This window comes from Denticeps clupeoides, chromosome 15 (assembly GCF_900700375.1).
Source record: "Denticeps clupeoides chromosome 15, fDenClu1.1, whole genome shotgun sequence".
NCBI classification, from domain to species: Eukaryota; Metazoa; Chordata; class Actinopteri; order Clupeiformes; family Denticipitidae; genus Denticeps; species Denticeps clupeoides.
Genome location: NC_041721.1, coordinates 5,133,444 through 5,147,045, shown reverse-complemented (window position 1 = coordinate 5,147,045; position 13,602 = coordinate 5,133,444). Strand labels below are relative to the sequence as shown.

General features: G+C 42.4%; 1 protein-coding gene across 1 annotated transcript; it reads right to left on the bottom strand.

Annotated features, from left to right (window-relative positions):
• Window positions 1-10,496: 10,496 nt before the first annotated feature.
• Window positions 10,497-12,680, bottom strand: LOC114765002 (uncharacterized). Its single transcript, XM_028955020.1, has 6 exons — window positions 12,374-12,680; window positions 12,117-12,179; window positions 11,873-12,034; window positions 11,393-11,449; window positions 11,135-11,212; window positions 10,497-11,054 (listed from the first exon to the last, which is right to left on the bottom strand). Exons 1-6 carry the CDS (start codon window positions 12,521-12,523, stop codon window positions 10,941-10,943), a joined length of 624 nt encoding a protein of 207 aa, XP_028810853.1. The 5' UTR covers window positions 12,524-12,680; the 3' UTR covers window positions 10,497-10,940.
• Between the last annotated feature and the right edge of the window lie 922 nt (window positions 12,681-13,602).

The following is a 13,602-nucleotide window of genomic DNA, read 5'->3' as shown; positions in this document are numbered from 1 at the left end:
GGTGTAATCTATTCTCATCAGTCAACACTGAGCCGTTAATGAGCTGTGAATGCATCTACCATCTGAACAATATGACACATTTAATTCATATTACTGCTTTAAAAAACGACCAATTAGTGCTGTAAATCGGTAAAAGAGACATTCTTAAGAGACAAGTGTGGGAAAGAGTCTGTGATAGTACGTTCACTTGGTGACGTCATGCACCGCCACATTGAATTATGGGCTGGCTTGCAGTGCTTGGTGGCAGAGAGTAAAAAAAAAAAAAGGTTGGAGCCAGGTAGTAAAGTTCTGCATTTCCTGTACAAACACCTTGGCCAATCATTTGGGCTTATGTTGAAAGATTGATTTTTTGTACTGATTGGCACTTGATATTTGTGAATAACATGCACATGATATTTGTGTTTAACCTTCCATATTGAATCCTGGTTCCTTTATTCTAGAATTCTGTCCCGTTTGTTTCATATCAGTTTATTGAATCGCCTATTTTTTTATTGCTTCTGCTTCCTCCTTCCTCGTCACCTTGTGATGGTCACTGCAGGACCACAGAATGTGATAAACTCAGCTGTCCACTGTGAGGCTCAGTTTCAGCGAACCATTTAGCCATTTCAGAATATTCCTATTGCTAAATTAATGTTTTCGTCTTTATAGGAATCTGGAACTTGACTAACCACCTTCACATTTCAGCAGGGGATCGTGGAAATTTCACTCAGCCAAACACTAAAGGAAAAACGAATCTATCTTTAGACCCGGGATCCCATGTTAGTGGGATCAGTCTGCTTTTCAGCAGGAAGTGTCCTGTTGAGTCTCCACTCCCAGCGCTGTGTCTGTGTGTCAGCCTCCTCATTTCACGCCGATGGCCTGTGGGGGTGCCACAATTACATCAGCAGCGGCATCAGACACAACACCTCGCTTATACGCCACTGTCTGACTCACGCAGACCAACACACATATCACACAGACACTGAAACAGGAATCAGTCTGTTTGCACCGCAACCATTAATCTGCAAATAAACCATGTATTCCATATTTTCCATATGTTAACAGGGAACAGGATTATTCCAAATCATTGAAATAAATCTATTAATGTCTTCAGCCACAGCAACTGCAAAACAACAAGGCTCTTTTAGGATATTAGAAACGTTCGCTTGCTCAAAATGGTCTCACTCTCACATTCAGGCAGGCACTTTTAACTCCCGCTTTTTTCCTCCCCTTTCATCCCTCTCTCCCTCAAACGCACGTGCACCGGTCCACTGGATGGAGAGAGGGCCTGCACCTGCAGCATATCATTGTCTCCACTGCTGATGAATGCATATTAATACGAAGTAAAAAAAAAACAACATGTCATTTTGTACTTCCAATTAAGCAACCTGAAACACACAATCACAATGAAATCCTTTATTAGTTTAAACCGGGACAATTTTGCTTGCTTCTGCATTGCTTTGCTGGGGTTGGAGCACACGGAGGCCTTGCACCAGCATCAAGTATGAGCCGCATGGTGGTAACATGACAGGCCTTACCTGGCTGTGGGCTTCCTTTATCTCTCCCTTGTCTACAACGCTGGCGCCTTTGTGGTTTAGCTACTGATAAAACATCACAGGCACACGCGGAGCTCTCAGTGACATTTCGCCGGGGTTTTGATATGGGCTTGTGACAAAAGTCAGCTCAGTGGTATAGCTGAGCCACTACTGTCACTGCAATGCCACAGTACAAGGAATTTTTCATGTGCATTTTTTTTCAGATGAGCGCATGCTTATGCGTGACTTTGCATGTGCTGGATCTTTCCACTAGAGGGCGTTAATTGGTCAAATGTTAAGAAAAACTATGGACACAGCATTCGTGATCTTCAGAATTTTTTAACATTTATGTGATTTCCACGTATGAAATGAAATTACAACCTAGAAATGTTTTTTTTTTTTATATAATGTCTACTTGGAAAAATTTTTCAACAATTTTCAGCTATTGCACGTTGATTTTTGTTGCGTTTTTGAATTTGCATAGATTCCCAGCAAAACCACCATTTTAATTTTAAATGATTAAAATTGTCTTCGTACCCATGTGTTATAACAATAAACACAAGGTGGCAGTATTTGCCTATGCACTGCAGCCTGATTGCAGAGTGACAGGATTTGCTTGGAAGAGCCTGCCGGACCTTCGCAGCCTGTTTCTTTGTGCTGCCCTGCACCCTTTCTTGTTGCTGGTGACATCTGTGGCATCACTGCTGGCTAAGCCCGTGCAATCTGATGCGCCGTTGGTTCGGTGAACTTGTGCCCTACTCTCCTCCGCAGACCCTTCTTTCTCTCTCTAGCTCCTGCCTATGCAGATGAGCGTCAACCTTAGCCTGGTGGGGACCGACAAATCAGCAGGGGTGGAAAAACGAGTTGCTAGCAAATAAACGGAGGCTTTGCAGACTGTGTCTGGCGTGATATCGTTTGTCTGATACTGCTGCTAGCTTCTGGTGGAGTGTAAAGGCCTTTAGCATCATTGAGAGCTGGTTCTGTCATGGATAATGTGGTCCAGGTTAGCTATGAACCACTGACTAACTAAATTTGAGTTTTTTCCTCACGGATCATGGAATTCCTTCTATATAAGTGGAGCTGGGGATGCCTACAGGTCCAAGCAGGAAAGGAAAGGCCAATCTATGTTTAGACATGGAAAGATTACATCACATCTTTGTGGAAATAAATGTGGTCGAGGGGCAAATGCCGAATGTGGACTTGTAAAACTGTGTCGTCGAAACCCAGCACATGATTCAACCCAAGACCTGGGTGTTTAAACGGGTCGATGGAGAAACCTGATGTGAAGTGAGTTCCCATTATGATTCATCTGATTTTAAATGTTAAAAGAGGGCTCCATTTGCACTCATTCTGCTTTGTGCATCGCAGCCCACAACACCACTTCTATTTATACCACAGCCCCCGCATTTTCACATGAAAGCACCATATCATGTGTTGATGTAGCGGTTCCTTGTATTTTTTTCATTTGTATGCAGCAGGCTGCATACAAATATATTGAGTCATGCAACTGCTTCTTGGTTGCAGGTTAAATAATATTACTGATACTGTGGGGTTGAAGCAGTCCGCAGTTGGAGTGAAATAGAAAGGAAATTAATCGCTCCTAGCCCACCCCCCGAACATAAATATGTCCCCCCCAAATTCCCATAAAAATATTTTTTATTTGAAACAATATATTCATGTTTGTTCAAAGCACAATAAAAGTTGTGCTACTTAACACACTATTTGAGAGTGGATCTGTTTCTCCCATGCCTCCACCCAGAGTGCGCTACTAGGTGCAGAGCAGAGCAGCATGTACATAGTTTCATGCATTCAGTCATGTTTTTAATGCATTAAAATTGGTTATTGATCACTACACTTGTTCAACAAGCACAACAAAGGGACACGTAAAGCCACAGTTCAGCTCCTTTGTGCGAAGTCTGGCATTTTACACATAGACAAAATATATTGTCAGCTTAAGCAGCGTGATGTGCTTATAGTAACGCTGTGTTGAGAGAGAATGACAGACAGAAATGTATATATAGAGAGAACAGACAGAAAGAGGAAGGATTTACATTTAACACACTGCCATCCTCCTCTCATTAATGTCACAAATATTAGACTAAGTTGTTTCACTGTCATTTTACATTTCTGTAGTCAGATATTGTCCAGATTTTTACATTTATGTGGGATATTATTACTTGAAATCTAACTGCTTAGAATTCTAACTTTGACTTAGATACTCCGTTCAACAGATAGTCATTTTATAACATTCTGACTGTTAGTTTCCACTCTATATTTTCCACTAATTAAATACATTTTGACCTCTGACCTCTGACCACCCTGAAACCACTGTGCCCAACAAGATGGACTGGGAGGAATTCCACAATAAAATCGCTTCGAGGGCAGCACGAGCGGGTGCTCAGAAGTCTAGAGGAGATGGTAGAAAGCACATCCAAAAGGGTTTCACCTGCCAGTGGCTTCTTTGAGCACTTTAGCAAAGGTAAGACTGTGTTGGGCCTCACACTTGATTCCGCTATTGTTGGAGAGCTGGAATGCCTGAACGTTTCTTTACAGAAGAAAACCCAAACTGTCTCAGCTATGCAGGCTGCAGTTAATTGTGTGAGATCTTCTCTTAAGGAAAAGAGACTCCACTGAAACCATTGAACCCATTGAGATGAATCATTGAAGACGATTTGCTGGTAAACCAATAGACCACTACAGGCCAGAGTTCTTTAAAGTGTTGGACAGTGTGGAGGTTCAGTTTGGTGACCGCTTTGACCAGGAGAGTCTAAAGCTTTTACAAAAGGTGGAGTGTGCACTCCTCACTGGGGAGTTAGATGACTCTCTTTATCAGTACCCTGAGCTCAACAGAGCTTCTATCTCTGTGCAGTTGCCTCAACAAATACCCCTGTAGCCGCAGTGGAAAAGCAGCAGAAGAGGTGCTCATCAGAATCTTGTTGGTGGTGCCAGTGTATTCATGTGAAGCTGAGAGGAGTTTTAGTGCACTGTGCAGATTGAAGAGTTGGCCAATGGTCCAAGAGAGGCTGAATAATGTTGTGGTCTGTAATGTCCACAAAGACTGGTGATCTGCCATGAGTTTGTTATACACCAGAAGAATCACATTTGGTTGTTTTGTTTAGAAAAATGTTTCTTATCTCTTAGGTGGAGAAGTGGCTTGTAGGCATGGTGTGTTGACAGATGGTTGTTCAGTTCCAATGAAGATACATTTATTTTATTTATACACCCTATGTTGCAATGTATAATTTTAATGTATAAAGGTTTGTGTATTTTGTATATTTGTTGTTGCTTGTTAGCAGTTACATAAATACATATTTTTGAAGAATGGTGTGGTTTAGTTATTCATTATAATTTTTTTTTTCTAATTTAGAACTGATTTGAGCTTTGAGTTCTTGTTGAGCTGCTGTAGTTGAGATCAGACCAGAGTTCATGGTGAAAAAATATATTCTAACTCCACATGAGTTTTGATGCCTTCAGTGAGAATCTACCAAACCTTTGGCCTGTACTGTATATAAGGTGCTGTGTGTCATTTGGAAAAAGATGCATGTGCAGATTTGGTCTTTGGAGGGGGGCTGGGAGGAATGAGAGGGTGTTTTCTGTTTCAGTGACTTCAGTTGCCTCCATAACATGGATGGAGAGAGTGAGGGCAACAGAGGGTGGTTTGGGGAAGCTCACATCTGTAAGCTTTTCCTGTGGCTGAGGAGGAGGTCTGTATCCTTTGTAGTCGTTTTAGCAGAAAACCGTAACATGAGCAACACGTAACACGTTCATACTTCATTCACGCATCAATGGCAAGGTGACCAGTACCAGCGTAGTGTCGGCGTGTAATCGGACAAAATCGACATCTGAGCTCGATTGTAAAAGCAGGCTAGGTTACACCCACATGTTTACCACACCGTGTTTGCATGTTGCAAATGCTGAGTGAAAGCAGGAAGTGACACGCTATGAGGCGAGAGCTCATGGAAACTGTGCGAAGTGTGGCTTTTCCAGCATGTAAATGAGAAGTAAGGGAGAATGTTGGGCATGCTTAGAGGCAGAGTTCTGTCATTTTTGAATGTGAGGTGCAATTAGTGTAACAAATTGATCGGGCTCAGAAAAGTCATGTTGAAATAATGGACAAAACTTTATTTACTTTACTTTTTTTTTGCAGACGCTTTTATCCAAGCAACTTACAGGAGGAAGATTTCTATAGATTTTGAGTTTACAAAAACTGAGAGTCCTGATAAGGCCTAACTTGTCAGCAAAGAGCATGCTCAGAGATTGTTAAGTGCTAGAGGAAGAAAATTTTTATATATATATATATATATATATATATATATATATACATACATACATACATACATACATACATACATACATACATACATACATACATATATATATATATATATATATATATATATATATATATATATTTTCTTTAATTATTATTATGTGCGTGTGTAAGTGTTAGATTTGTCTGAAATACTTTTTGAATAACAGGGTTTTCAACTGCTTCTTTAACAGTTATTATATATTTTATTATAAATAATAAAATATATACTGAAAATATACACTGTCATGGGACATAAACACAATAAGCACATGTAAAAAGATGACTGAACAAGCACTGGACGTAGCAAGGATACATTTATTCTAATAAGACGCACAAAATCAGGTAATCAGGATAACAAGACAGAGAACACAAAATACGGAACCGGAAAACCCGGAAATGTCAGGATTGTCAACAATCATGTCTTTGGACTGCCAACCAAAATACATGGGTGGCCTAAACGGATGTATGGAATTTTTTCTTATAGCCTTATAGTTCTGTACCCAGAACAACTTCCATCATTGATCAGGGACATTACACCAAAATAAAAAAGCCATGCAATGTCAATGTAATTATTAATTACTTATAATGGCCACACAGGGTCACAGCAGTTGGCGTTGTGGCCACAAAGTGTCTTCAGCATCTGTGACTTACGCATCTTGAATACGATTAAGCGGTAGTCGATAGTGAACGAGTGTGGTGAGGAGACCCCATTTTTATACTAAATATTAATTGATATTACTCATCAATTACTAGACTACTAGGGCTGTGAAATCATTTTGAATAATCACAAGTTCAGTGTTTTTACATTAAGCAAGACGTTACGTCCCGGTATTTATTTTTTAGTTATTTCCCCTTTGTAACATGAAATATCTTGGGAGGTTGTTATATAATGTCAGTGTAGCCACAAGGCAGAAATTTCATATACATCTCACCATTGCTTTGATTGAACTTTCTCTTTGATTTAACTTTTCTCTATGGCTTCCTCATACTACTGCCGGGAACATTTTGGTGGAGCTGAAACATTAGACTCTGAGGCTGAGATTACTATCTGCCATCCTCCGCCCACTTATCTAACCTCTTCATCTTTGTAAAGATGTGAATCAAGTCATCATGCGGCCGCTCATGAAACGTTGCATTTGTTTACACAAATTCATCTTTGATGTCTGCTTTTCATTCACTGAATTTATAAAGCAGCACATGACAGGGTGCTGTGCGCTCTTCAGATTAAACAATGTGGAATATTTGCAAATTAGAAGTGATGCAAAAATATGAACAGCGATCATCCATAACATTATGACCACTGACAGGTTACAGTTGCACCGGGCATTTTGCCCTTGAACATGCGGTGTTGTTAGCAGAATAAAAGAAACTTCTGATGCTGAAGTGTCTTTTCAGTGCATGGGTAACAAAATACTTCTGCAAAGAAATCAGGTTTGTATTAGTTGTAAAAAAAAAAAAAAAACACATGAATGAAGCTATAAATTGAAGTTGTCACATAATGCAGTTTTTCTAGTAACCTGCTGCTGCTCAGTATCACAAAGTTTAAAAAAAAAAACTAAGCACCACACTAATTACATTTAAAGCAAATATATTTCCAGAAAGCATAGTGAAGTCCTGTTTCACTGAAAGACTATGGATGGTGTGTGTCAGTCTGGCAGCAGTGAAAGTGAGAGCAAAGCCCTGGGACTTTTTATGCCTGTCACACACAGACGTGTGTATTTTTTCCTGCTGTTCATGCATACGCAGCAGATTGAAACTGCTGAGCATGAACACACAAACACACACACACACACACACACACACACACAATCAGATACACACGTGCACACACTCGCATTGTCCAATGCTTATTTGCATTAACCAAGATGCTGTATGTGCTACACACACACACACACACCTTGCAACTGGCATTTGAGCTAACTGCAGAACAAACAGAAATGCAGAGGTGTCAGAAAGATGATTCAGAAACAAACTTCATTGAATGAGCTCATCTTTTCTTTGTGTGAATTTAATGACACGCACGGTTCCCTGAGTCCTTGTGCTACCGTTTCAGAGAAAGACAAGTGGAGTTCCTCGGAGGCTGGCTATGGCGCAGGCATGGGAGGTGGCTGTGAAGCCCCACACCTCCGATTAGACCTGTGTGTGTGTGTGTGTGTGTGTGTGGGTGTGTGTGTGTGCAGGCGCTCAGATTATCGTAAACCAAAATGGGCTATAGGCTTACCAGAAGTGTCAAAGGAGGCAGGGGGTTTCTGCCAGCAGCCCACAAAGCAGGCCCGCTGCGCTCAGAGGTGCTCGTGCTGCCTCAGCACAGTCAGGGAGGGTATGAAATATGGATTTTTATATCACGCTGGCTGATTACTTCGGTCAACCGAAGCATTTGCTAGTCTTATCCTACACTGACAAAACAGTAAAAAAGTTTCGATGTTCAGAGTCAAAGATGACAAAGTGTGGCACGCCCCTGATGTCTCAAAAACACACTTAAAAAGTGAAGTGATTGTCACATGTGATACACAGCAGCACAGCACACAGTGCACACAGTGAAATTTGTCCTCTGCATTTTAACCATCACCCTTGGTGAGCAGTGGGCAGCCATTACAGGCGCCCGGGGAGCAGTGTGTGGGGACGGTGCTTTGCTCAGTGGCACCTCAGTGACACCTTGGCGGATCAGGATTCGAACCTTCTGATTACGGGGCCGCTTCCTTAACCGCTAGGCCACCACTATTAACTCATTATGTGTCATTGCAACCCCCCACCCCACTCACACCACAAAAATCTATCCTCACCACGCCACTGCTCCTAAGGTGACAACCAACAATGTCCTGTGACAAAAGTTTGACAACATAGGAACACCTGATCCGCAAAATGTCTGTGCACATTCCGCGCTGTCTATCATGCTAATAGGACGAGTGACTCGACAAATAAAAGGACGGGATGGGTAGCTAGTTCCTCCTCTTTAAAGGTCCCCTGACATTATTTTTTATTTTTTTGCTTTTATATAAAGTCTTAGTGGTTTCCTAATACTGTATCTAAAGTGAGCGATGAGATTTTCCCAGGATGCACCATTTGCGGGACGAGGAGGCTTATATAAGAGCGGTTTATTAGATTAGATTAGATTCAACTTTATTGTCATTACACATGTACAAGTACAGGGCAATGAAATGTAGTTTAGGTCTAAACTACATTTAGAAGTTGAGCGGGCAATGTTTGGTTTAGACAGGAAGTTTCAGAATAAAAAAATTCCCCATGTGATGACTTAAGGGGAGAAATTCCAGATCCGACTGCCTGAGCTGCCATTCTGTGAACAGCAAGGCAGAATGGCCAAAGCCCTCTTTTCACATATCGCCATTTGTAGACACTGCAGGACCATAGACGGGCTCTGGGACCTCATATTCACATTAAATTTAATGATAGGGCACTTTAAAAATACATATAAGACCTTTTTATTGTTTATCAGTTTGTGTAAATCCTGAAGACGTAAATGCTTAAAAATACCCCATGCTGCATGTCTTATATGGCACTGGGAAAATATGCCCTGAAGTGACTTACACTGCATCTCCTACATCATTGATGGATGTTATAACTTTTTTTAAGCACCAAAGGAACTAAGAAACTGGATATATCTGATACACTTAAATGCTTACATGCGTAGAGCTAAGCTTACTTGAAAACAGGAGCAGGCTGTTACTCCTATTACAAGTGCTACAGGGAAGACATGCACCTCGACAGCAACACAGTTACCCAGAAGCACAACTGGCCTAACCCGTTGTTCAGAGAAGGTTCTTGATTTCACATTCCTGGCTTCAGTGTTTTAGTTTATATGCACCTGACTTTAATGTGAAGTCAGATATCCTTCCAACACATAAAAAGCACTTGTAACTTACCCATGCAGCCTCTGCATTAATAACATACAGAGCTAGTACATGTCTGTGGCGTACAGTAACGGTAATTGTTACCCCACCCCACATCACTTCCTGAATGCTTGCGATCCTGTTCTGTTGCTGCCCTATTTATCTCACTTATCTCAACCTGACATCATTGCCACCGATGTGATTAAAACATCATATGGAACGTGGAACTCAAACTGTGCATTTCCTTAGCACTGTGCCAAACGGGTGGCTTTTTACGGTAAGAATTTCCTTGTCTATGGGGAACATCAAGGTGCCACTTTGCCCTCATGCTGATGTTCTTTTTCATGCTGGCAGGCAGTAGACCCCTAGATCCGTTAACATAATCTACCAGCATGGTGTGCAGCAGGGCATTTTGTTACACAATCTCATGTAACCTTAGACCGGGAAGGGCACACCAGAGTGAAGAGTAGCCTGCGGGACATTTTTCTGGCCACCCTGCCTCTTTTTAACGGCCTTTTGATCCATTGGTATGCTAACGTACCCCATGTGACCTTCAGTTTCTGATAAAGTCCACCATGTGTTTTTGTGTCACCCAGAAAGCAGAATCAGCACCTACCTAAACACGTTACCTGCAAGCTTGGTTCTTTCCCCCCATTCACAAACCTCCGTGGCTTCAAAGATCAAGTGATAATTAACCAGCGAATTTGCTGAGGAAACTCCCCAAACTCTGTTCAAGATGTTCCTCCATGCTCCTGCGCCCTGGATCCAATCCCAGACACGGAACACCATTCTACTGCATTACTTTATTGAAGAGCAAGTTAAGCCTGGACAATAAATATTTATTGTATAAAAAAACATGTATATATCCAGTGTGCACATTGATAGCATTAGCTATTACCTCCATATTAAATGACACCTGCATCTGCAAGCATGCATGTAGCCTTTCACCGAAAGTACGAACGTTACATGAAAGTATACATTTTCATGTCCTTATCCTTAAATAGGTTACAATAGCTTACATTCGATTGCACACAAAAGAAACACAAAACATTAGAACTGACGTGACTGCAAAAAATGTAGGATGAATAGGCAATTCCAACATGCTGACATGCTGGTCCAACTTCATAACTTCATAACTGAGAACAAAAGAATTAATAGTGCGTTGCTTTCGGTATTCAGTTTCATTCCACAATCACATACTCAGTGACAGATGAAAAAAGAAAAAAGTGTGAGAAACGCTCCACGTTGAAGCCTGAGATTTGGGACTCATTTGTTGGGTGCTTTTATGGGCATCCTGCGTCGCACCCCTTTCCCAGGGATGTAGCTGTGGAGGGCCTGCAGCTCGTCAACGGCCCTGTCTTGGGTCTCTGACTCCATCAGCTGGCAGGAAGAAAGCCCGTAATTATGGATTTACTATAAACCGGATTATTACAAACGGACTGTGCTGGTTTTATTCTTACCTCTTCAGTGGCCCGCTGGAGCTTCGTAATCTGGATAATGGCCCAGTCTTTCGCCCCCCGCCTCTTTTCATTTGTAGTCTGCGGGAGAATAGAGACAATTGTCATAAAATGGAGAAAAAGAATGTGTGCTGGCAAACTTTTCATCTATCTCAGCAGTAAATTAATCAGGCTCGTTCACTAATTGTCTACATTCTATAATTACATAATCTCTTCTTTCTTTTTTACAATCATCATTAAACCACAGACAGTGGAATTTACCTCAGTCAGCGACTTCTGCTCGGCTTGAGCATACAGGTGCCTGCACTTGTGCTCTTTCTGAAAGGAAACAGAGGTGATCCGTGAATCGGGGGGAACTGCAAGTCGAGACACAACACGGGACTTGGCTTTGAAGCTGAAGTCGTGTGGGAAGGCAGGGCCCAACACGTGCAGCTCTACAGAGCCCGGATCGCTCAAAAGCTCGTCTCTCATATCATCGGGCTTAACCCCCCACCGCTCGCCATTCCTGACACATTCCAACCTTACAGATATATTTTCCGAATGTTTCTGTCAGTGGCAAAAAATCAATTTTTTCTCCACATTCTGCTTTCACTTTCTGTTCCAGCAGTTCGGTGGCCTGGTTATATAAACGCACCGCCAATATCTAGGCCCTTCACGAAAGGAGGACGACATGAAAGGTTTTGGCGTGGCCGTGAGAGAGCTCAGTGCATGCTGGGAGACCTGTGGCGTCTCAGAACTCACCACACGCACGCAGCGCCGCAGCCGCTGCATGAGACCAACCAGGTCCACGAACACGCCCTGGCGATCGCTGATGTGGTCCTGCTCGGACAGATTGAGCTTCAGCGAGAACACCGCCTGGTAGAAATCGCAGATTTTCAGGAGAACACATCCGTGCAGACGTTCCTGTTGGTGGGAAAGAATGATGGAGGTGAGAGGGCATCTCATGGCAGATTTATTTTTTTTATTACTATCAAATTCCACCTACTTTTTTGGTTATTTTGTCAAACGACGACCGCTTCAGGAGGATGTTCTTGTCGTGCGACACAGTCTGCATTTATTGTGAGACAAGAATGACTGTTAATTATTTACTGTTAAACGACTCAGGATTCCACAGGATTCCAGGATTTTTTTATAGCAGATAATAATGTTGTAAAAAGCCCAGTGCTTATCAGTGCAGGTTGCAGGTTGGCACAGCCTGGAAAAGCTGAAGAGGGCGAGAAGAGGGCAAGAAAAGCTACTCACAATGCCCTTGGCGGCGCTGACGGCCCGCGCGTGCAGAGCGTCGGTGTCCAGGCAGGGCGCCTCCGGGACGCAGCTGGCCGTGTGGACGCTCCCCGACATCTCCCCACACGCCATGGCTGCGAGGAGGAGCAGGATCAGAATTCCCGGCATGCCGACACGGTGATTGGCTGGCTGGCTGGCTGGCTGGCTGGCTGGCTGGCTGGCTGGCGCTCACTTACTTCACAAGACCGACGTGGACACTCCCTGTGGATGCAGTTATGACATGTCTCTCTCCCCCCTCTCTCTCTCTCTCTCTCTCTCAGCTTTCTTTAATTCTGTCTAGCAGGCAGCCACACCAACACACCTATTTATGTGTCCTGAAGTTCCTCGAGTGACGTCAGAGCCTCTCGCTCAATTGGTTTTTCCAGCCAAGCAGACATGTACCACCTGGAAAAAAAAGAACCCCTACACATTTGGACATTTTTTGAAGCTGATATCCATTTTTACGTTGCTACAAGACCCCTTTATCAAGGGTTATGTTGCTTTATGAAAAATAGAATTTGTACGCTCTCCTCAAAGACAGCTAATGAGGTCATGACATTTTAGGGTCTTGGTTCCTGCGTCCTACATTCTAACCACGTCCTAGATTTCGCGTAGATAAAGCCCCACTTCACTGTAATGACAAATAAAGGTTCTACGCACAATTTATTCTTCATTCAGTTATAATTCACCTGTTTGACAGAAGCAAATGCTGTGACTCTTGGTATGGGAAAGTGTGGGAATCGAAACGTAACCAGTGTAACTTTTAGCCTGTTGACCTGCCAGAGGAGAGCATTGTGGAACAAGGTGTGGGACTGGACTCAAGGTCTACTTTCCACTGCTGTGACCACACTTTCCACCCTTCAACTGTCCTTTGCACACGAGAAAGTTTTGGGGTAGGAAGTACATCTGGAATTCAGACAGTGGGCTGCAAATGACCTAGAGCCTATATATACATACATATGGACACTTATTAATACCCCTAAAAGGCCCTTCTTCAGTATAGTTAAATATATATATGTATATGTATGTATGTATGTATGTGTGTTTGTGTGTGTATTAACTATACTGAAGAAGGACCTTTTAGGGGTATTGATAAGTGTCCATTCATGTGTAAATCTTCATTATGATAGCACATGATAATGATCCCTCCTCGCATAATACGAAGTAATGCTATGGTGGCCGTGGCTTTACTTCTCAGGCCATTTTGT

Excerpts from the sequence above, each read along its gene's own strand:
- LOC114765002 (XM_028955020.1), bottom strand. The coding sequence starts at position 12,523 with ATGCCGGGAATTCTGATCCTGCTCCTCCTCGCAGCCATGGCGTGTGGG. Across the intron at positions 12,180-12,373 it reads TCAGCGCCGCCAAGGGCATT|ACTGTGTCGCACGACAAGAA; the intron begins GTGAGTAGCTTT and ends CAATAAATGCAG. Across the intron at positions 11,213-11,392 it reads AGCAGAAGTCGCTGACTGAG|ACTACAAATGAAAAGAGGCG; the intron begins GTAAATTCCACT and ends ATTCTCCCGCAG.